At 32.7% G+C, this 24,606-nt stretch overlaps 1 protein-coding gene across 1 annotated transcript in view; it reads left to right on the top strand.

The window, feature by feature from the left end:
- LOC148306034 (uncharacterized) overlaps positions 1 to 20,902 on the top strand; it is a 174,684-nt gene extending 153,782 nt beyond the window's left edge. Inside the window, exons 3-6 of the mRNA XM_088265694.1 lie at positions 14,659 to 14,773; positions 16,004 to 16,161; positions 17,932 to 18,083; positions 18,186 to 20,902. Coding sequence (XP_088121820.1) covers positions 14,659 to 14,773; positions 16,004 to 16,161; positions 17,932 to 18,083; positions 18,186 to 19,808 — 2,048 coding nt within the window. The 3' untranslated portion in view covers positions 19,809 to 20,902. The remainder of the gene's footprint in view (positions 1 to 14,658; positions 14,774 to 16,003; positions 16,162 to 17,931; positions 18,084 to 18,185) is intronic.
- The last annotated feature ends 3,704 nt before the right edge of the window (positions 20,903 to 24,606 follow it).

The following is a 24,606-nucleotide window of genomic DNA, read 5'->3' as shown; positions in this document are numbered from 1 at the left end:
ACTAAATCAAATGAATTCCGCCCTTAGATCCAAGAATCAAGATGGTGGGTCTGATCACATTACCTTTAAATACTAATTAACGATCAAGTTTTCCCACGTCTACACCCATGCACCATTGGGTGTAGATTGGATCAAAATAATAAAAATTGCTACATATATTCATCAATAATACTCAATTAAATTTTGATATGTATGTGAATGCACAAAAAATTATGCTATTAAAAAAATATATATATTTTATTTACATAAAATGACAACTTAAAATTCTAAACAAATAATTTTTTAAATATTACTAAAAATGGAGTAATTTAAAATGTTTAGTGGAAAGTAATTAATTAAAATTGATTTTCATATATTCATAGTTTCATTTCATATATTTATAAGTATTTTCATATATTTAAAAATAAAAATTGTTCTCAATCACCGAATATATTTTTAAAACACCGAAAGGGATAAAAATCAAATATATAAAATATTTTTAATGAATATTAATATTGTGTTATAGTCTTTCATCCCTTGGCCTGGAAAATCTTTCCCAAAGAATATCTCGAATGAACCAACTTGTTTATACAGCTGATAAGTACAAGTATAATGTAACCTTTTGACGTGACTTTCAGAGCAGGTGTTTTGTACCAACTTCCGTTAGTCGGGAACTATTATTTCGCAACGTACAAACGGTCAAAGCCTTCAAAGCTGGCCTGTTATACACAGGAAATGGGGTTCAAATGCGAGGCCCTCTACGCTTTGATGAAGTGAACACGTTAACATGATCGAATGGAATGGAAATGCTTATTAGCCTTTCTCAGACCCCGTGGAATGAAAATTACGTTGCAAATGAATTCATTTTACCATTACTTGTGTATTAAATATTGAAATACCGTTAAAAAGGAAACTTTATAAATGTCAACAATATATTTATTCAGATTAAATTTGTGTATTGATGCCATAAGCATAATTGAAATATAAATGGATTCCTAAAAATATGAGAGGTATTTATTCGTTTAGAAAAAAACACAAAACGTAAAAATAAAAAATAAATTAGGTGGAGAGGATATTGATAGAAGTTGACAGATTACGACACAAATATTTCATATAAAGAGAGTAACCAATACCCCTTCAGTAACGTTTATACGTTAAAAAAATAAATATCGTTTTTATAAATTAGTTTTATAAATTAGCTTTAAATTAAATATAATAAAGCTTTAAATTAAATTAGTTTATATAAATTAGCTTTTTTGTTAGTTAGATCCATTTATCTAAGTCAAGTTTAAGAGGATATAAATTCAAAGCTTCCTTCGATGTACCATACAAGCCCGAGGCTACACCTCTGCCCATGCTGAATCTAAACTGAGCGCCCGCAGCATGAAATAAAAGAGCTTTTTCCGTTACAAGAATACCTTCGTTTATTTTCACTACCTACTAGCGAAGCTTTTTCTCTCTGAAATGAAAAGATAAACTATAAATGAGGAACCTATGCTCAGCGCAATCTTGAGAAAAATCTGATCACTTTTTTGTGAAAATCCTGCATAATTCATGAATTGAACGAGTTTTTTTTTAACACATATTTTCTCAATACTGACATCTCAACATAGATGAAGAGGAATATGAATGTTTTTGTATTCACAAGGTTTGAGGCCTGACATATCCTTTTTCAAGTGATCATTTTACTTGTGTAAGATTCACCATTCTGCCCATGATAGACAACCACGCAACTGAAATTTCGTAAGTTGTTTATATTTAACTGACATTGTCTTTTACATGAGAGATCCCAACACTATCTATGGTTGAGTTGAGTAATTTTTTTCTCAGTAGACTTTTTCATCTATGTTGAGATATCAATAATAATCTTGATATTCAGGTTATATTTCTTTGAAGATTAATAATTAAATGTAATGTATATTAGTTCAAAGACGTGTAATGTGTTTATCTGTGAAACACTTAAGTTCATTTGATACATCATCTGTGATATTCAATACTGGAATGCTACCGAATTCCGAATGCTAATTATTGAATTCCCGGTAATATTATATGGAGTCGTATCCATTAGCAGATACAAGTACACGTGGAGTATGAATATTCATTTGACGATTTCTGTGTGCTGGAATTAGTCGGATACAATATAAACTGATTTTACGACTCATTCTCTGCGAATATATATGTATACCTTTAAGAAAGGCAACGAAATTCGAGGCAAATTTGGGTATTCAAAATTAAAGGATCATAATTAACAAACCCACAACTTTGGCGAACAAACATTATCTTTCTACTTACGAGCATTTATTTTGTTTGATAATAATTCTGAATACACAATATTCAAAGCATGGATACACAAATGGTTGAGGAATGTCCTGTAAATATTTATATTAGCATGTTACAAAGCGTGTTCAATATTTGAGATGGAACACTTTTTAATAAACATATTGTAGCTTTTAAATTATAAAGTTTTATTCCATGTTGAAACCTACTTATTTAATGTTATTCAATAATTTTTCATGAACTTGTCCCTAATTTATGAAGATATACACTTTATATAACTATATAGAAGTAAGTTTAGTTTTATAACTTCAAGAATATTCAACGACAAAAAATATCCATTAACTGTATTTCTTTTTTACCCTTATCCGCATCTACTGCTGCATAGGGTACCGCATCTTTTAGAAGCAGTGTAATCTTGATCTTGAGCTGTCATGAATGTAGGAAAATATCCGCCAATCATTAAACTAACTGCATTTCTTTAAAATTAATTCATGGATAAATTTTATTTCGTATTTTTCTGGTCTTATTTTCCAAAAACTTTTTTTCACCCGTGTGAGTATTTTTTAATACGTTTTTATGGGATTATATTGTCATAATTAATTTAACCTGAGTACAAACATTGAACGGCTACACAATACGTTTTTATCTCTCTTTTTATACACCTCGCCAAAAATTCCCAGACAAATTCCGAATAAGATACTGCCATAAAATACAGGCATAATATACTTTTTATTCCTGTAATTTTGAACTCTAATATTTTGCTCTCTGGGGCGTGGATGAAATATTATAAATGTCACATTTAATTCGAGGTAATGAGCTTCAGTCTTTAGAAATAATAAAATTGAGTCTCGATGAATGTTAATGTTTCTACTGAAACATTTTTATGTGAGTCATCCGAAATTTATGCGCTCTTTAAAAGTTTCTTAAAAAACAAACTTTAAGTGGAGAGCCGGATTAAAAGAAGATATCTTTTATCTTTTAATTTGAGTGAGTAGGTGGAGAGAAAAGGAAGCCTTCAAAGGAATAAAGGAGATCAAACGGGAAGAAGCTGGTCTATTAAAAAGAAAGCTTATTATAGATCGATTGGGGGAAGAATATTTTGACATAACAATGGATACTTTAAGATTGTAAATCTTACACTGAATATTTATCCCATGTTTTGTCTTAATCACGAACGTTAAATTTTCATTCCCTTTTCTTGTATAAATAATTCCAGCTAGGTCTTATAAAATTACAGAATTGAAAATACAATCATTTTACATTTATGTCCAATAAATGATATCAGTACTCAGGATACTGAACCGTAATTCCTACCGGAAATATGTACCTAACGTTGTTCTATGCGGAAATAATAAAGCTGACAACTGGTAACTGGAAGTAGCATAAACATTACGCACACAATATTTATCATTAATATGTTCTTTGCTAAACTGCCCTTTCTACGGTAGAGGCGAATTTCTTCAAGACATTGCTGAAAATGCTAAACGTTCCTCTTAATGTGATTTTTTTACTAGCTCTGGATGATTTGGATATTAACATGTTTTGCATAATTCTCTTAAGAAACATAGTAAAAAAATACTTCAAACGAATAAATGTAATACTTTTACAGCTTTCAAATGTCCCTTTTAGTCAAAGTCGATATAATATATATGTGTGTGCATGTATGTATGTATATGCCTATGTATGTGTGTATGTACCTATGAAGTTTGTTGGTATGTATGAATATGTATGTATAAATATGTATGTTCGTATATATGTATATGACGAATTGTAAGCCCTGTAAATGCCCTAAACTTTTTATTATTCTCCAGCTATGTTGAGACATCAAAATGTTTATGGTGTGTTATAAACATTTTGATATTTGATACGGTATTTAACCATATAGATTTAAATAAACTGTTTTGTTGATACTCGTAAAATTAAACAAAAATATCTATGCTGTAACACGATTGTTAGATAAATTAAATAAGGAATCAGGCTACCTATCGGGGAAAATAATGAATTCAGATAATTTGTAATATCATAATCGTCAAAAAAATGTTTTTTTAAATTAATATTAAGGTTTATATTTTTGTAGATTCGAGAATCTATGTACCTATAATAAGCCGTCCGGAGTAAAACCCGAGTTTGAAATAAAAACAATAACGATTGCCAGGATGTCGCGAAATCGCTGTGTCTATTGAACATGGTGCAATTTGAAATTCAAATAATTCTTCTGCAATTTCCAAAGCACAAACACTTGGAATCTCGGTACCGTATTTACCGACTTCTCGACAGTCAGGATATTTTAATAATAAAATGGAATATTTATTGGAGTGCAGCGTTCTTCAGTGAGGGATGTTTCCGTTTGGACGCAACCTACTTCACCCATACTTCACCATTACTCCGCTTCCACTTCTCTCTTCTGAAGAGAAGTAGGTATGCTTGCATCATATAAAGGAATCTGCCCTCACTCGGTACAGTTTTTCACTCGTAGTTTAAGGTGTTATAGGATCTAACTAACTAACTAACCATCACGCCGCTTCCCCGCAGGGGTAGGCAGAGAGAATAGAACGCCACACCACTCTGTCTTTGCAAACATTCTTTGCCTCTTCCACGTTCATGCATCTCCTCATAAATACCCGCCAATTGTTACGACCCTTAACCTGACCAAGCTGTGTTATAGGGTCAGTGTTATAGGATCGATTCGCAAAAGCCGCCTGTTAATGTAAAACTAACTAACTAACCATCATACAACGTTACAAAATAAATATAACAAATAAAAACTAACTAATTGGCCAGTACGCCTCTTCCACATTCGCAAATCGAGAAATATTTTTATCTATATATTTTTTTTCGTCATAATATACAATACATTTTACACAGTTGGAATATTCCAATAGACTGCATTTTAAGCGATACGTCCTTTAATTATCCTTTTAATTATCAAAACATTATTCTTCTTTCTCTTCATGTGCCATGTCAGATCCCCCCTAGTCGACTATCACTTGAGGGTATGTGTCCTTGTCTTAGGTCTAAACAGCGCCTTAAGTGTTATGATCTTCGTCCAATCTTGTATGTTCCGGAGCCAGGAGATCTGCATTCTCCCCACACCTTGTCCACCTTTTATTCGATTAATATAATTCAACGGTTTATTTTGAACGAAAAAACTAAGTAACCAACTAACCTTCACGCCACTTTTTCGCAGAGGTAGGCAGAGAGAATAGAACGCCACATTACTCTGTCTTTGCAAACATTCTTCGCCTCCTCGTGCATCTCCTCATACATACCCGCCGATTATTTCAACTTCCAACTTGACCGCTTTCAAGTGTTTGACATACCTGAACGAAAAAAGGACATCGTAAATATTCTTCTACCTTATAAGTTCCATTACTACCGATATGATTTATTTGACAAATAATACTTTGCAGACAGTGGTGTGACGTTCTATCCTCTCCGACTACTCCTGTTGAATGTAAAGTAATGGTTAAGTTTGAAAAATAATTGATAAAATATAAAGTTTTATATGAATTTCAGATTATATGGAAAAGTACGTTTTGAAAAACTTGGACGCGTACTGTTTTCCTCAGAACTGGAATGCTTACAAATTTATAATCATCATAACTCCATTTCAAGAGCCTTTGTACAGAACGAATCATCTTTGTCAGAAAGATTTGTATATTTATTCCAATAGTACACAGCAGTATGAAAACGGGAACCCTTGTCAAAGGAATATAAAATTACATCAATAAAAATATGACTACCTTTTTAATGATATTCTGAGTGTAGATAAAAATAATAACGTTTCTTTTGGCACGCGTTAGGTGAAATACACACAATAAAATAAATTTATATTTTTCGTTCAGAAATAAAACGAAAATACCAAGCAATAATTAATGTATGGCGAAATACAGTTCGCTAACTTGACAGTCCATTTCATCGCAAGCAAGATGAAACCATTTACAATTCAATTTCATTTCGTTAATCTTCCGTCAATATAACTAGACTTTAAACGTTACCAATAAAATTATACTATCATGCGTTTTGTGGAACCATTCGGTAGTTAATCGGCAAAGTTATGTGTTGAAAATCATCATTCATCATTCGTCTGAGAGCTCGCATTTCAGGCGAAATGCGATCTCGAACGCAGTCGCGTTCAATCTACTTTTATCCTTCTTCTGCGTTAGCGTTGAGTTACTCAATGCTTTACATCCAAATACCAGGACTCCATTTTGTATTGCCAGTTTCACTTTCGCTGTTAGGCTATTATTTGCCATCACTGATTTATCTATCCTTATCATCATCATCCTCATATTATCCAAGTCTTTATAAGCGCCCTTGAGGTAGTATTTTACGAAAATTGCGATGCATAAATTATCCATATTATATTACTATTATTCAGTGTACCATTCACCATAAAGTCTGTGTACTTCAATGTTTTTTTTTATTATTATTATTCCATCCGTGTATAAATTTAATCCGAAATACATGACGTTGCCCGGTTTTTAGAGGATGAAAAAACTTTTTCTTTTGTAATTTAATTAAAATAATTATCTCTTAGTTACCTTAATATGTTTTACGTAATGTGATTATATTTTTTTGCTATCAGCAATAATATCCCCTCAATTGTTCTTACCCGACAAACAATTGTATTTAATTATTTCAGTCAATAAAATTTAAGAGGACACAGAAGAAAGCTTTGCGGGACGATTCTCCGATAACGAGATACATTTACAAAGGGAAGCATACTAACGGGAAGCTCTCCTACTTCTACTTTGATTATCTGCCTCCAAATAAAGTTTCTTCCGTAACTTATTTATTGGTCCCCCTTAACCCATTTGTCCTTCCAAAAATGTGTTATTCAGTAGCATTGTGACGTCACTCTACAAATTTGTGGGTAACTTCCTGAATATTTTACAAACTTTACGATAAATAAATAAGCTGAGTTCTTTTATTTCAATTTCATAGAAAAAAAAATACATAAATTATGTAATACCAAAGTTTGTCTTCAATGTATCTTTATTTAGAACATAATATAATTTAATGAATTCATTTGGCGGTAATACTGTCACTTTATGGTAAAATCTATCCATTTTTTTAATTTATAATTTACTAAGTAGCTAACACTTTAACAACAACAAAACGTCTTTCTGTTTTTCAATGCTTAAATTGGTTTATTTGTAAATATTATTGACAAATCAGAACTACAGAAACGCGCACGCTGTGACACATCGGTATATATCGACGGCCGCGCTTTTGGCAAGTACCTATACCAAAGTCAATGTATGGATTATATGCACTATGGCGGTTAAAATCTTTCATGATGCGTGTTTTGATGCACTCAACATCATTATCAAACACCATATGTGAAGGGTGTGTTTAGGCGTTTCATCATGCTCAAAGGAAAACCGCACCTTGTTTTTTCTGCGAGACCCGTTATGGAAAAGTGCTTGTTGAGTCTGCCCCCTTAGTTGTACTGTTGTTCAAATGTTTGTTTTAGTTTTATAATGAACGGGACTTTCTTGCTGTGTATTCCAGTTCACTAGATCATCGATTTAATTAACCCCTTGTTATGTACATTGCGTATAGCACGGTCGAGTGCATACATTTTAAGTGTGGTATCATTTGAAATAATGGCTGTAAACACACATAATACATAAACGTCCACTAATGGATCCTTTCAGTCATAACATGTTAATTTGGTCCGTTAATGGACACTTTCAGTCACGTATTAATTTGCGAACACATGTTTGTATTCAGTTTTTGCTCCAAACGTTGTCCCAAATCGCCCCTTAAAATTAATGCACTCTACCGCAATGTATTCAGTTCAGTAATTTCACTTTTAGTTATTATTGAGACTACCAAAGCAAGGCATGAAGGTATAAAAAGTATTCAATTTACCCTGAAAACTAGAAAGTGCGATTAGAATTCTATTATTTCCAACTGTTTATAATATATACTTGATATATTATTATGTTTTAATCTGAGTTTTTTGCAACTGGTTGGATCCAGGGGCGCGCATTCTATAATATATGCTTACAAATCGATATTTTATTTTGCCTTTTATGATAAGGTGCAATAGCTCGTACTTCTCTCCTCTAAGCATATACCCCAGATAGGACACCTTCCGGACTGATATCAGCCTGCAACTGTCCTTCTCTTGTTCTTTGGAGCACATTCACGAGAATATATCGGTTCATGGAATAGCATTCTACGATGTAACCACATTTTGAATGCCTCTAACCGGCAAAGTGCTGATCTCGAGGGTCAACTCCGAATACAAGTACTGACCAAGCATAACACCTGATCATTATTTGACGAAGGTTGAGATTGGAGTTATCATTACGTAGAATGTTTCTACGATAGAGGAAAATGTAATAGTTCAAGTGAAATCCGCACTCAATCGTTTTGTATTCAATTTATTTTCGATCCAAAAGCAGCAACATACAAATATATTATATGTTAAACTGTACATATGGTGATATGTTCATCCATGGAGCAATTCAAATATCGATTTTCGTGATAGATTTTCTGTTACAAACAAGTCGATAAGACGTGGGAAGTTGGTTTCATCTTGCATCGGGAACTTTTCCCGCGTCAGCCTCTCGCCTGTGGGTTGTAGATAGGAACCACAAATAGGAAAAAGAAGACTAACATTTTTCCGCGCGAACGGGGCAAGGCTTTTAAGTTGCCGTTGTTAAGATTTATCGATCCTGAAACTTTCCGAATAAAATTATGCGAAAAATAAAAACACAAGATCGAATTATAACGCTCTTATATTGGAAGAACCACGGTCTAAAATATTAACTTGTATGAGGTTCTGCTACTAAAGTGTAGCGCTTAATAAAAATACATGTTAATAGTTTTTTTTTAATTTTTAATATCTTGGTATGTACATATGTATATTGCATATTATTTTTATATCCAACAAAACTTCGCAACGTCAACCTTACAAAATAAATCATGATTTCCACTCGATTCAATTTTATTAGGAAATATGTTTTTTTATTATGTATGTAATCGTTTCCTTCATGAATATCAAAATATAACTTCAGTAGACTTATAGATCTCTTCTATAAAAGTGGTTAAAAGTTCTAATTACGTCATAAAAACAAATGTTTACGAATGAACGAAAACATAGAGATATGTAGAAATGTAGAAATTATTAAGTTATTACAATTTTTTACTGTCCGACGTTGGAAATTTCGTTAAACATTAAATAACACCTTACGTTTATATTGATATATGAGACCAAGATTATGAGATACAGAGAAATGGTGATTTGATCGAAAAATTATGGTTTTTAACCCGATAAGGATAGGATTCAGGAATAAACTTAATCTCTCCCTCGTTACAAGGTCAAAATTTTCAGGATTTATGTATACTGGTATTAGAAATAAAAGTCAAGAGAGCAGAAACCCCTATAAAGTATAATATTCGTCACAAACGTACTGGAAAACACTTTCCAAAATACATTCAGGTTCTTTTTATTACGGCTTTAGGTGGATACCAAAAATTTATTGGTCTTACGATAAGATGGGCGGTGACCCTTCACCCTTCCCTGCTCTTTCATATCTTTTTAAAATATATTAAATTGTTAGTTTTCTGACTTGCGTGTGTGAGGCACATTTCCTAAATCTTTTACTATGTACTTTAGGCTTAGCTTCGTGAACTATCTCCGTCATAGACAATATTGTGTTATGTTGTATATTTAAAAATACTAATTGTGTCTGCAATAAGTTTGTGCCACTTCATTGTTACTTTTTCATTCATTTTAATTGCCATTTACATTGTAGAATTTCATAAGTTATTATTATTCATTTGAATTTAAAAAAAACGCCTACGTGCTATGAAACAGCTGTCATTAAAATGATACATCTTTTTAAAATCATTTGTCGTATTTGAATTTTTATAAAAAAATAACACTTATAATTTTGTTAATCAACATAACTAGTTTTTAAAAAGCATTTTTCCCATCGGCAGGTGATTTAAAAGTAGTAGTTTTCAATTAAAACCCAAATGTAGTCAAACTTTTTACTCCGCTTATTACCATAAATCATTCGTTTTTTAAATTATAATATTTGTCAATCAGTTTAAGAAAAAACAACTCGTACGACTTTTTAATAATGAAAATATAAACTTCGATTAATTTCTTTATTACATTCGCATACAAAATAGATATAAAAACTTTTCATGTTAAGAACATAGTAGCTACCTAGTATTTACCAAGGTAAAAGTAAAAACCTGTAATTCATTTATGATTTATATCTTCTTTTGTCCGCCATAATTCTATGGGTTTCATTTTCAAAATGGTCTCCGTTTAAAAGAAAACCCGTGAATTATTTTAAAAATTACTCGAGGGAAAATCATTCAGACGAAAGCTCTCGAAAGCAAACCTAAGAGCTTTAAGGATTTTTAACAATGAATTTTAAACTTACCACACTCGCATATATAAAATATAACTTTTATAATAATAAAAAATAATAAATTTGGATAATTTGTATAACGCCATTTTCGTAAAATAATACCTCAGAGGCGCTTCACTGTAAATGGACTAGGAAGATGAAGATAGTGGAAATGATTTAGCAAACAAATGCTTTTTTAGTTTTTTTTCTAAAGATCTCATTATTTCTAACTACTGGTGGAAGAGCATTCCAAGCCACAGTCAAGCTCACCGAATTTAGTGTAATTTGTATGTACCTATGTATTAGATAAGTACCATCATGAAACTCCCAAAGTTTTATGTTTTCAAATTATATTTATGAAAATCAATTTAAAAACATATCATAATTAATTGTGTTTCTTTTTCAAAATTAAGTAGTTAACTTTTTTGCGCAGCCTGCAAATTATGTAAATTTTAATACTTATTCAATCCATAGAAAACACAAAACCACATATACTGTAATGTACAGAATTCTAATAAACTACTCGGGGCGAATATTCCATATTCGGGGTGAATATTGAATAGGGTGTATTTTAAGCACCCTCTTCATACTTGGAATAAATTACGCTTGTTTCTTTGGCAAAGATAAATCTGCATTATTTAAATTATTATCGTCCAACAGTTGTTAATTCGGAATTAACATCATAATGTTTGTTAATCCAAGATAAATTTTCCCGGAAGCTGAAAATAAACGGGTGGCTCGTGATCATACCGAATTCATGTTATTATTTTTTTAATCACCGATACTTACATTTATTCCAAACTTTGAGGTGAAGGATCATATGGCTTATGTCTTTATACACATTTTAACGAAGGCAACCAGTCAAGAGGGACTTCACGATGATGAATGATCTCATCCACTGTGTACATATTGGGAACTGTACCCACCTTGCTGTGACTCTGATGGTCTTATTTGCTAAGCTTAGTATCCGCTGTTAGAGGTTCTATTTTTTCTTTCATTTTAATTTTAAACTAGAGGTAATATCGTTTACAATGAACTCTTCCGCTAATGGCTCTAGATCCAAGTATCTGATAAAAGAATCTGAAGCATATGGTGAGGGACTCAACTTTCACATGGAAATGGAAATAAAGAATGATGAAGGTGTGAAAAGAGAAAAAAAATTGCGATTCATAGGGCATTCAATGATGCATATCCAAATTCGTACTAGCTTTTATATCTTAGCACTTCTGACTTGTAAGTAAGTATTATAATCTTGATAATTTATTTCAATGACGATTGCTTACGTTTAATTAAGCGTATGCTTTAATTATCCTTTCGGTTCTTGATGCATATTGTACATCCGAAAAACAATCGCTTCCGAGATTAGTCCGACCAAAACTCCGACCACAACTAGAATTACAGATTAAACAAGAGAAAGAGATAGCAAGATTACAGCATTGTTATGGCTTCGTGTCTACATTCACAAAGCGTTCCATTATGCACATTCTGCTAAATTTTCATCTGGATTTATTCGCTAGCAGGGCGCCGCGCCGCACGCCGAAGCGCCGAGCTGACGGCTTTCCGAGATAATTTATATTCCGGGAGACGGCCCTGGCATATGGCAGCGCCGACCGCGGGATTTCAATCGGACTTGCGAACAACTCCGACAAAGAATTTTGGAAATATGGAATACAGAATCACTACAGAGGGCAGCCCTATTATGTTTGTACTTCGTACCTTTGTAAAGTTTAAAACATTTTTGGGTTTCCTAGCCAGAAATTGAGAGGGATTGAGTTCTATTGTTTGTCGAGAGAAATTTCGAGAATTTTAATATCATCTGATTGTTGCGCCTTTTATACATTTATTTCAAAGAAAATGATAATGAAAAAGTGAAATCCCAAGAAATAATTTGAATTCCTTACATCGCTGAAAATCTTTAAGATTTTGTATCTTCGTTATTAATTATTATATAAACAGCTACAATTTACACAACCTAGTACGAACACGGGTATTTATCACGGGTAACCCCGTAGCCATTTTTGGTATTCTCTTTTTCGTACCTAATATTTTTCCTCCATATTATTTTCGATCCGATGCAATGTCCTATGCACCATTTGGGTGCGAACAGATATCAAAATCACATATGTTTTTTTCTGATATATTCAAATGTACATGCATGTATCACAGATTTTTTTTTCATTTAAATAAATTATATTCGTTTTTCTATGGTTGCTAGTGTATCATATTTCAATGACTTCAGTTTTTGTAAATAGTCATTGAAATGCAACATTAAAATACATTACCATGCAGATGAAGAGTTAAGTATGATTATTACACTTAACCTTTATGTAATTTACAATAAAGATAATATTGTTGCAATTCAATAGCAGCTCTGTATAGAGAAAGAGTAAATATGAAACGATATACATTCAGGACGGAAAAAATACTTCTATCCAATAATTTTTTGTAGTGCGTTCATTTCATTTGATTTTACGTTTTTAAGCTGAAAGTGTCACATTGTACAATATTTCATAACCAAAACGAGTTCCTGCTTAATTTAAAAGAATTATCTCTAGATTACGTACCTTAATCCGCAGTGATCATGTGATCTAAATCACCAGATACCAATTAAGCCTTCCCTATAATTAACTTCCGATTAATGACCGCTCCCACCGCTCTGTGGGGAAGGTAGCCCTGTTTCCGCGGTTTTACGGGGGAGAGCCCCCAGAGGAAAGGTTTACTGTATCCCAAATTCCCATCCCTTATTTTTAAGGGAATGTGAATTTCAACCAAACCGCGAATTATACCGAACTGGCATATGCAGGAAACCTGTGTTTTTGTTTTATCACTCGTTTGCGAAGTCTGTACTCCATTTTAGCACGATACCTAGTGTACGAGTATACTCTCGTTTCCTGTGTGGCGAAACATTGTTTTGGGAATAATCGAATCGGCCTTTGTTCGCTCTGAAAATTCAACTCGAAATGGAAACATTTTGATTTTGGTTCATTTTCGCAGTTAAAAGTTTATTTCCTTTTGTTAGATTCATTTTGCTTGTTAAAATGTACGTATATTTATATGTTGTTACGTTTCGTTTTCCTCGTTAAAAATATTTTTTATGCATACAACGTATTGGAAAAATGTACTTCAATGTGTTGTTTTAGAATTGCAACTCCTTTGAGTTGCAGAAAAATGGAATACAATAGCCAATTTATCATTAAAATAAATTTCTAAGTATTCAGCCACCTTGCAGAGACTTTCTTCAAGGTATAACATTGTACAAAATTTTAACACTGAAATGAGAATAAATGGTATCTATCATTATTGTTGACCTAAGTTAGTTTTTATTACATTTTTGGGTATAAACTAAAATTTAACTGTTATTTACTTTAATTGATTTTATGTATGTATAATTAATATCAACAATTTATTTGTAATTACTAGGATTTTTATTTGTATATTAAGCTAATATAACATTAGTATAATAATTAATATACATATTTATATTTTTTTAAATTTATTCAACTTCCTTTAATTTTTAATACTTTCTGACATTCTTACCTTTTGTATTATACTGTAAACAATTTTGCGGATACCAATTTTTAATATGTGGAAATCTAATTCTATTTTTATTGTTTTATAATTGTGAATTAATAATACTATAAAAAAATTTAACATTTTGATATTCGATCAATAAAAAAATAGTAAAAATATGAGAACATAACAAAAAATTATCTTTTTTATTTCAATCCAATCAAGCTTTCACTTCTTTTTTTATTATTTATTTGTTTGTTTTTTTCTTACTTATAACAACGACTTTTGTGAACGTTTCAATAAGCAGAACTCATAACAAGACGTTCATTGTTATTCTCATTGCCCTATTTTGCATCACTTGCAGCTTCAACAACACTGTAGCGCTTTTGCTATTGTGAATGCGGAAAAATTAAGGTTTAATATATAAGTTCTGTCTTACTTTTACTCAAGACATGTAGCCAAGTTCTCCTTACCTAAATACATAATAAGATTGAATTATTGTTTCCAGTGGACACCACTGCGCAGTATGACGCCGCTCGAGCATACCTGAAGGAACTGGACATCATGACCAGTGTTTGGATTGGGCTTATCAAGAGCAATGAAGAAGCTGACTTCACATGGACGTAAGGCATTTAAAATTACATTTTACTTGCATTATTTGAATTTACAATAATATTTTCATTTTTCCACTGGTTTAATAAAAACTTGGTCATCTTCCATGATTTTTTTATCATGTAATTGGGATGAAAATCTACCAAAAAATATCAGATCAAAATATCCAAAATACAATTTTAACTGAGTTTTTTTCAATTATTACTATCTCTTTTTTGCTATTTTATTTACTGATATATTTACGTGTATAATTAATTAATATTTGAAAATTCTATTGATAGTATTAATGATGTAATATTTTTAAGTTATTTGCCAATATGTGCCGTACTACATTTTTTTGGTATCTGTGTTGGGTCTCCACGATTTCCACATAAACTTATATTATAACACGTCCTGGAGGTTGTTATCGAAACTCGAAAACGCGGCACCATTTTTGACTCGATCCAAACTATCAAACTTGGCAAGAAGCTCTGTCGGAAGTTCGCATTACGAGTACAATTTACCAAAACTACCTACGTACCTACTATACTATATACTAATGCCGTCCTACAAAATCTCATTAACGAAGTTAAAGTACTCAAGTACTGTAAGTAAGTATTTGGTTGTATTTAACTTAAACTATTTGCCTAGTCAATTGCGTCTACTAAATTCCAGAGACGGAATTGGAATTTTAGGTCTGATTTTCAAACAAATTTACGAAGAATCTAAACGATTTTATAATATGGGAATTCCTTTCCAGCAGACTGATTTATCAAAAGCAAATAATTGCTTTAAATTAGAAATAACTATGTACTTTATATTCAGATGGTCAATACTATATTATCTTCACATTGCCACATAGAATACAATAAAATAATAATAAATTCATACAAAATACCCATTTTAAACTTAAAACTCAATCGATACGCAATGAATAAGCATCTATTATCACTTGTGAGAAAGTGTTCCTATTTTGGGCACTCCGAATCAACTCCTAGATGTTCCGTACTCCTTTCCACGATAAGCATAGGAAATTAATTAAATATATTTTTGAAATTTATATTTTACTTGGTAAATACCACTATTTTTATACTATTATATACACTTGGTAAAAAAGTGGTATTTACCAAGTAAAATATAAATGAATAGATAAATATTGTGACTAAATGATTGAAGAATCAATTAATTGATGTATTGTATTAATACAAGAATTAGATTATGTCCAATTTGTAGGTGATATTTAACTTTTTTTTCAATTATAGCAATTACAAGAGTTTGAGTGGCGAGGGGTACTGGGCGTCCGCCCCCGAGGGGGGCCGCACCCCCCTGTGCACGGCTCTGGACCCCGCCAGGGACTACCGGTGGGGGGCCCTCAACTGCGGAGGCCCACAAGTCGCCTCGTTCATCTGCGAACTGCCAGGTATTTTATATTTTTTGCAATCATTTTAATTTAGATTAATTTCACTTTTAACTCTTCGGGGTTTGGTCATGCGGTAGTGTCGCGGACTCTGCATCTCTCTTAAAAACAGGCCACAAGGCCTACACCAAGCAGAGAAGAAGAAGAAATAGCGAATTCGTCTCCCGCCAATTTAAAAATATATTCAAAATAGATTTATCTTCAATCGGTTAGGGTGTTTGTGGTATATTTTTCACATTTACCTTACTATCCAGATATGCAGACAAGCCCCTAAAAACATTTTTTGGCTTTGTGAGTTATTCTTGACAAGAAAAAAACACGAGCAGATTAGTCTTCCTTAATATATTATTGAATTAAAATATCTGTGAATATCACAACAAAACATTAAATATTTCATGTCCATAATTAAAATATACCGCGTGCCCTTCACCCAATTACAAATCCACGACTGTGACAAAAAGGTCTGCTAAAAAAACAGGTTTTCAGGATCTAAAAAACAATCCTGGAATCTTGTTTTTTTTTGTCTGTCGGCGGAAGGGGGAGAGTTAGAACTTCTCTGTATTTAAGTTTCGAAAACTTTTAGTACCTCTAAATTTCTTAACTTAAATGGGGCACCTTGAACGCCCTTAAACGCCACTAGCCAGTATGTCAACTAAAATATATCAAAAATCGAAAAAACATTAAAAAAATGGCAAAACTGTGTTTTTGACCGTTCATTGATTTTTTCAAAATGGATTTAGGGCCTCTCTTAAAGCTCTCCAGGCGCCGTTGACTATTCGTGCTTTGTCCACCCCTGTACATCATAGCGTGAAGTAAATCAATGCATAATTGAAATAGTATCACACTCAAAGATAGTACTTACCTACCATTAGTAAATTAAAAGTACCAGTTTTTTTCTGATTTTTAATACAACATTCGAAAAAATATATTCACCTGCCTATAGGTTATGAAAACGAGGTTATTACTTATCCAGAACTGTGATTTTATTTTTGTTCTTAAAGCCAGTTCTCGTATATATTTTTTTTGTTTCCGTTACACAAAAAAATAAACCTTTTATTAGAAAGATATACAGGTGAGTGTGGTTCTAGGCGTCGCAGAACAAGGCGAAAAGAACAAAAGAAATTGTCTTTACGATACAAATGTCCCCGAAGGGAGATACATAAAGCGGAGAAGGCAGTAAGTATATTATGTCACAAGATTAGTTTCCTTATCGCGAGAAAATAAAATGTTTAGTAGCGAAATGAACTACGGAATAATGACACTACAAATACAACAAGAAAATATATTTTTATACAGCAAGGAATTTTTTTTATTAGTTACTACCTACTAGATTTTTTTTTCAAATACTAAGCATGTAAGTCTATCTGAAAAAAATGTTATGTGTGTAACTTCAATTTGACTAATATAAGATAAGATATCCCTCTCATTTATTATGAAAACTCGACAACGCTTTCATAATATTATTATAATCGTTACGAAAACCAATTAAATGATCGGTCAACATTCATAAGACGCTTAAGTAGTGGGTTTTATTGAAATCGGGTATGTTTACTCACTAAAATTGTTGGAATAACAATGTCCTTATAGGGTTTAGGGAGAGCGCAGAAGAGGCAGAAGTAAGTAAGTCATTATGATTTGTGTGTCGAGTAAAATACCTTTATTGGAAATTGATCTAAAAATCTGTTGTAAGAATTTAATAAAATAGAAACACGATCGAAAGTTAATTTGTTTTTTTTGTTGAATTTTTATAAAAATTATATAATTTTTTTTCAGTACCGGCTTGGGCCTTGAATCCGGCTGGAGGTTGCCTGGTGAAATCTCTGCCCTCCCTCACAGTGCAGTTTCTACCAGAGTTGGCTGCTGTTCAACTCATCTCTGATTGCGGACTCGACGGAACCAAGAAAGTGATTTGCAAATCGAATGAGGTGATCTTCATTTACAAATATTTATTTTTTGTAAAAACAACAACGGCTGTTTATTTCAATAGAATATTGAATTGCACATAATAGGAAATGTATTTCTTTCAGAGTCACTCGGATATTCTTAAGGAACTATCGTGCGCAATCTCCGAAGAAGACTTCTCCGATAATACCGTGACGGGCGCTAGTTCCGTCGAGGCAAGCAGCGGCTCTCCGCGACCCTCTCCGGGCGGCTGGAGCTGGGTGCCCTCCACCTCCTCCACGGGGGACCTGTCCACCCGCCCCCGCAGGGAGACTGCGCCCCCCACCTCCGCCGTCCCCGTCTCCGGCACCACCGCCACGCCGTACACCCGATACAGCGCAACATCGCGCCCCTCGACAACCAGCCAGCCGGCAATCAAACCGCTCATCCTTTCAGAAACGGCCACATCGACTACCGAAGCCGCGAAGATAAATCAATCTACTACCCATTCCAAAGTTGCGGAAGAGTCGGTCGTAAGTGAAAATCCAAAACGAGCGACTGTAACAACGATACCCGCGGTACCTAGTCCAGTTAGTTCTACTAACATCTTGACCACTCCCGAGAGTATTTCTCCGACCACAGATAAGTTTGTCAACATTCCTCTCTCATCTCTCAATGCGCAACTCATGACGAAGCACCAAGATATATTCACTCAAGCCACGGACCACTTTATCCCGCCTCTAGTTATGGCGAAGAGCAAATTGAGCGCCGATATGACAGTCGTATCGCCAGAAATAAAACACCAGCAATATATCGCTCACCACCTGCACCAATTGCATAAGTCATCCGAATCGAGCGAAAACGCAAATATTAAAACTGTTACCGATAACACTGACATAAAAAGTAAACTTACCGAATCGACTACTACATCTAAACCTATTGCTACAGAGAAAACTCTTTCCGAAAGCGTGGCACCAAAAACTCCCGAAATAATTACGTTAAACAATAGCACGCCTATAATTACAAAAGAAGAAAAAGTATCGTATTTAAAAACTGCCGAGCCTCCTGTGGAAATCGCCAACACCTCAGCTGATCCAATTATGGATGATAAATCTAAATATCGTAAACCAACTAAAGGGAAAAAATATGACAAAATAAAGGAAGAAAAGAAAAAAATCAAAACTACCACAGAAATACCAACAGCCGAGTCGACGCATAAAGTGGTACAGGTAACAATACCAAACATGGTTGGATCCGGCACACCCACTACTATACTAGAAATTACTACCAAACTGCCGGCACCGATCCCTAAAATTCAGCAATCTACAGTAACAACGTCTTCTACAACTACAACAACTCCCCCCAATACAGTTACGCCATTTGTAATCAATACAACTGACTTTGAGGAAACTAAAATATTGATTGATCCAAATTTAATGAAACTGAATAAAGAAGGAAACATCAACAACGAAAGCGAAACCGTTCGCCAAAAGGTTATGGAAATACCTGTTGTAATAGAAGAAGTAGAAAAAAATCAAACGCAAAACAAGCCAATTGAAGTTGTTCCTAAAAAGAATTCTACAACTGTGAATCGTCCCAGCGATATAATTCCACAAGTGGCTACAAATGAAAAAGAGGCAGACAGCTCCGAAGAAATTCTGGAACAAAATGTGGAGCAAATTCCCAGACCCAATAGATCCCGCACACTAACGCAGACACCCCAACACAGGTCATTCTACCCATATTTTTTCAATAGAGTTCTCGGTTAAAATTTAATTATTACTTTCACCGTGAGGAAATTACCAAAGATAAAATCTTTAGTTTTGTCGTAGCTTCGTCGCCAAAGATGTGCTGAATACAGATTTATTATATTTGCACGAGCACGCTGCGCAATGAGATAATAAAATTAATAAACAGATTTGCACACTAAGCACTATGGGTTTGTGAGATATGATCACATTAGTTTACATTAGACGTTGATGTTCTGAAATAAATGTACCGTCACAAACACAATTTGTTCGGAATTCAGTGGTGGTATAATAAGATTAGAAATGCATGATTTAAGAAAATGTAATGTTCACTGCACAATAACCGCTATCTGAAAAATGTCACAAGGTATTTACTACCGCAAGTTTAAGGTATCTACCCTTGGAGAGATGTATTCAATCAATACATAGTCATTTTTATCCATGGATGAAAATAAATAACATACTTTTATTTCTAAAGATAATTATATATTTATGAGATCCTCTTCGAAAGTAAAAATTTAAGTTTTACTAATAATGATAAAAATATTATTATATCGTAGTCGTACCGGAGAAAGTGACCAACTAACAAAACGTAAAATGTTCAGGAGGGCCATTTAAGTCACTTTTGTTCGGTAAGAAAATAAACATCAATGAAGTTAATCATTTTTAACAAGTCAATATACTATACTTCCAAGTTTAAAATCCTTTGGGATTTTTTTCAGGGCAATTTTAAGCTAGAAAGATATCAAATAGTCAATGATCATGTTTTTGTAAAAAATGCACTTGGTCAGTTTCTCCTGTATGACTACGATATGATCTATATGAATAGATACAAAACATTATATTATATTGAATGAAATCATTGCACTAATTGGCACAGAGTACTTACAAGTTTATCATATCTGTACATTTAACAGCTTAGAATATTATGAATTATTTAGACATAAACAGCATGTACGAGTATGTTCTTATCTCTATCTCACCCATGGAACTTTTATTTAATTATTTTAGGAGTTATTTTATATAATTTTATACCTCTTGGTTTATCTTTATTGGGCAAACAGCAATATATAAGCGAAAAATGAAGCATTTTTCAACTAAATTCAAAATAATAAAAAAAACATGGTTCTCACCGCACACATACATATCTGGTTCCGGCGGTGAACCAAAGTAATGTCACAATTATTTGGATATCTACTTAGCATACAGACTTGCTTATTTTCAATTTAAAAAATATATTGACTAAGTAAATATAAGTAATATATTTACTTTATTAAAACAAATAATATTACAACAATAATACTTAACTTGACGCAAAACTTGCATATTTATGTGCTTTTGTTTACTATCTTATTGTTTTCACACTTTACATGGTATATTGACCAAAAATTTGAAATATATTACTGTATGTAACTTTATGTATAAAAACACTAAACATATTTCTACCATACAACAATGTAAATAACTAACAACATTAAAGATATAATGTCAATTTATGTAGAAATACTTTATAAATAAATAGGTTCCATATGTACCTAAAAAATAATTGAGAACTCATGAATTTCAAACTAAGAAATAGGCAATATTTACTGTGTTGAAAAATACTATGAGAAAAATTTTGAACAAACATTATTATTCTGTAAAATATAACAATTTAAAAATATATACCAAGTTTAAATGTCTTCCTCTATATTTTTAAACATAAATTCAAATTAAAATTAAAATTGCTGACTGTCAACATCCATGGTTAAAAAAAATTACAAGCATGTTTTCCATTTGTTTCCTTAACCGATATGTATATCCATTTCCATCTGTGCAACACAATACAATAGTTTGTTTGAATGTTTTCTTGAAATGCACACTATACCATATCATTTGAGATTATATTTACCTTTCATAGGCATAATTATATAGTGGACAAATAAAATAGGTAGTTTAAAATCTATGTTCGTGAAAAATATTCCTCGGAGATTCCTCCATTTCACTCCCCCTAGTGAATAATACTATATGTAACTCATAAAAATTATATATTTATGTGCACACCCAAATTAAGTATGTAATTGTGTACGATTTATCAATGTACAATTTATCCACTTATATTTGTAATGGATTTTTACCAAATAAATTTATTTCAAAAATTTATTAATATGTTTTTCTGAACTTTCACATTATCACTAGATGTATGTTGTCTGCCACGCATTCAGGTGGGGACTGAATGTAGTCATTTAGTTGTAACGTAACACGTTACGATGCGAGCATTCGTATAGTCAGTACAGCTTTCCGAGTGCTCTGTCCGAAGTTGGATGCTCGCCCCGAGCGACGTTACGACGAAATGCTCCGGTCAGTCCCCACCTTTAGGATTCGGGTACTCGATCAATAAAGAAATCATTGAGATTGATCCATAAGAACGATTCATGTCTAATGTGTGTAGTTGTGAATGTATGTCAATGGTACGATTTCGAAGGAATAAAAAATCTAAAAACGGACATAACAAAGTTAACTTTTATTTATTTATTGAAATACTGTTTTACATTTATAATTTGATGCTTAATTCAAACATTCTTACATAAGTTCAAGTAAAATTATTTTTAATACATGAAATAATATTCTTTACAATAATTGTTCAATCTCCACACATCACTTATTTCTAGTACTTAACACTTAACTTAACACTCCGGGTATACAGATATATGTATAAATGTACAGATATAAAGATAAATATATATATATATATATATATATATATATATATATATATATATATATATATATATATATATATATATATATATGTGTATATATATATATATAAATATATATATATATATATATATATATATATATATATATATATATATATATATATATATATATATATATATATATATATATATATATATATATATATATATATATATATATATATATATATATATATATATATATATATATATATATATATATATATATATGTGTGTGTTTTTTTTATAAATAATGAACGGGAATCTGGGCACACACATTTGCGTTTCGCAGAGAGTGACTTCATACAATAAAAATGTTACTTCAACATACCCAGATGATTATTGTCTATATTTTGTATATCTCATTTTATTTCCTTCTCCATACCCTTAGCTCTATTTTACTCTAATTCTTGGCCAATCAGGGGTAACCAATTACCCCTACCCCTAAATTTTACTCTTTTGCATATCACACCCCCCCCCCTGTAAAGGGTAAATAAGTCAATAACAAAAAAGTGTTTTTAGTTATGTAGTATGATGTTAGATAAATTTCACACTGAGCCAAACTGCCAGAATTAAAAAGTTCATTATAGCTGCACCTGAAGTATATGGTAATATAACATATTTATTTATTCTAACCCTTATCCACACCCATTGGTGCATAGGGCACTGCATCGTATGGATGCAGTATTATCCTGATCATTACTTACATGAAGGCAAGGTGATCACTCTTGCGCTTCAGGGACCAGTCGAGGAAATATTAAATAAATATTAGAGTGTACAATCACTAATATTTATTTTTACCCCCCCCCCCCTGGGAATCGAACCCGGGACCTTTAGTACGGTAGCTAAACACGCTGACCAATTACACTACGTATGCGGACAAAGACAAAATATATATCTATAATTTTTCAAGATTTACGTAACAAGAAATGTGGCACTTTTCTATGTATATTGCTAATTTTACCTGCTATTAGTCAGCAGTATTGCCAATCTTTGGTTGGAGAACTATGAATAAAATCTCTTTCTTCAATGGTTTTTTTTTCTCAGGTTGACACATTTAGACTTGTGGCACTCTCAGCGGGTGGTTGCGATATAAAATGATACTGGAGCTCTTGAAGTTAGTTAGCTTCCAGAAGCTTTCAATTACAAACGGAAAGTACTTTTTGTGAGATATCCCGTTCAGATCGCAACACTAAGTTAAATATAGCTAATATGTTATGGTGGAGGATGGTAGTGTCCAGAATGTACGGCTCGGAACGGCAGGAGCTATATTCAATAAAATGCGCAATGTCTGGGACTCACTGCTTTACTCGACAAAAACCAAGTGTCGTGTCTTTAACGCCTGCATCCTAACAGTGTTGCTGTACGGATGTGAGTCGTGGCACCTCACCAAAGCTCAAAGCAAGAAACTAGCAAGTTTTGAAAATAGATGCCTGAGGCGAATACTGTGTATAAAGTGGTATGATTTCGTCAGGAATGACAATGTGAGGAGAAGAACTCAACAGCCCCTCATACTGGAAGTCCTGAAGAGAAGAAGGTGGACATGGTTGGGACATGTCCTCAGAATGCCACCTGAGGGCATCAACCCCTCATGTCTCTTCTTCCAACCCCGAGGATTCCGGCGCCCCGGAAGGCCGCTGACGACCATTCACCGACTATACTCAGCGGCACTTGAGACGCCGGACTGACCTGGGAGGAAGCCAAGGAGATGGCGCGTGACAGAGTGACTCAGAGACGACTCGTGTTGGCCATATGCTCCACCTAGGGAGCGAACATGGAAAGAAGAAGAATATGTTATGAGGGTGAACATCTATATGTAATATATCATTTATTACTATAAGACCTAATTAATGAATTTGAAATCTTTTATTTAACATTAATGTATGAGATGAGAAATATTCCTACGTTGATTGTTAAAAATATGCATTTCTAGCTAATTTAAAAAAAAGATAGAATATTTCAATGGGTTAAATAGTTATCACAATTTGAATACGATCGCAAGAAATCTTAAAAAATTTCACAAAAATCACCCAGCCTGGGCCAAGTTTTTTGGAAATATTGCAAACTCTTAGTATTAA

The sequence above is a fragment of the Brachycentrus maculatus genome, unplaced genomic scaffold, assembly GCF_059751285.1.
Source record: "Brachycentrus maculatus isolate JH-2025_06_01 unplaced genomic scaffold, ASM5975128v1 h1tg000257l, whole genome shotgun sequence".
Taxonomy (NCBI): Eukaryota; Metazoa; Arthropoda; class Insecta; order Trichoptera; family Brachycentridae; genus Brachycentrus; species Brachycentrus maculatus.
Note: the sequence above shows the minus strand (reverse complement) of the source record. Positions and strands in the feature narration are given on the sequence as shown.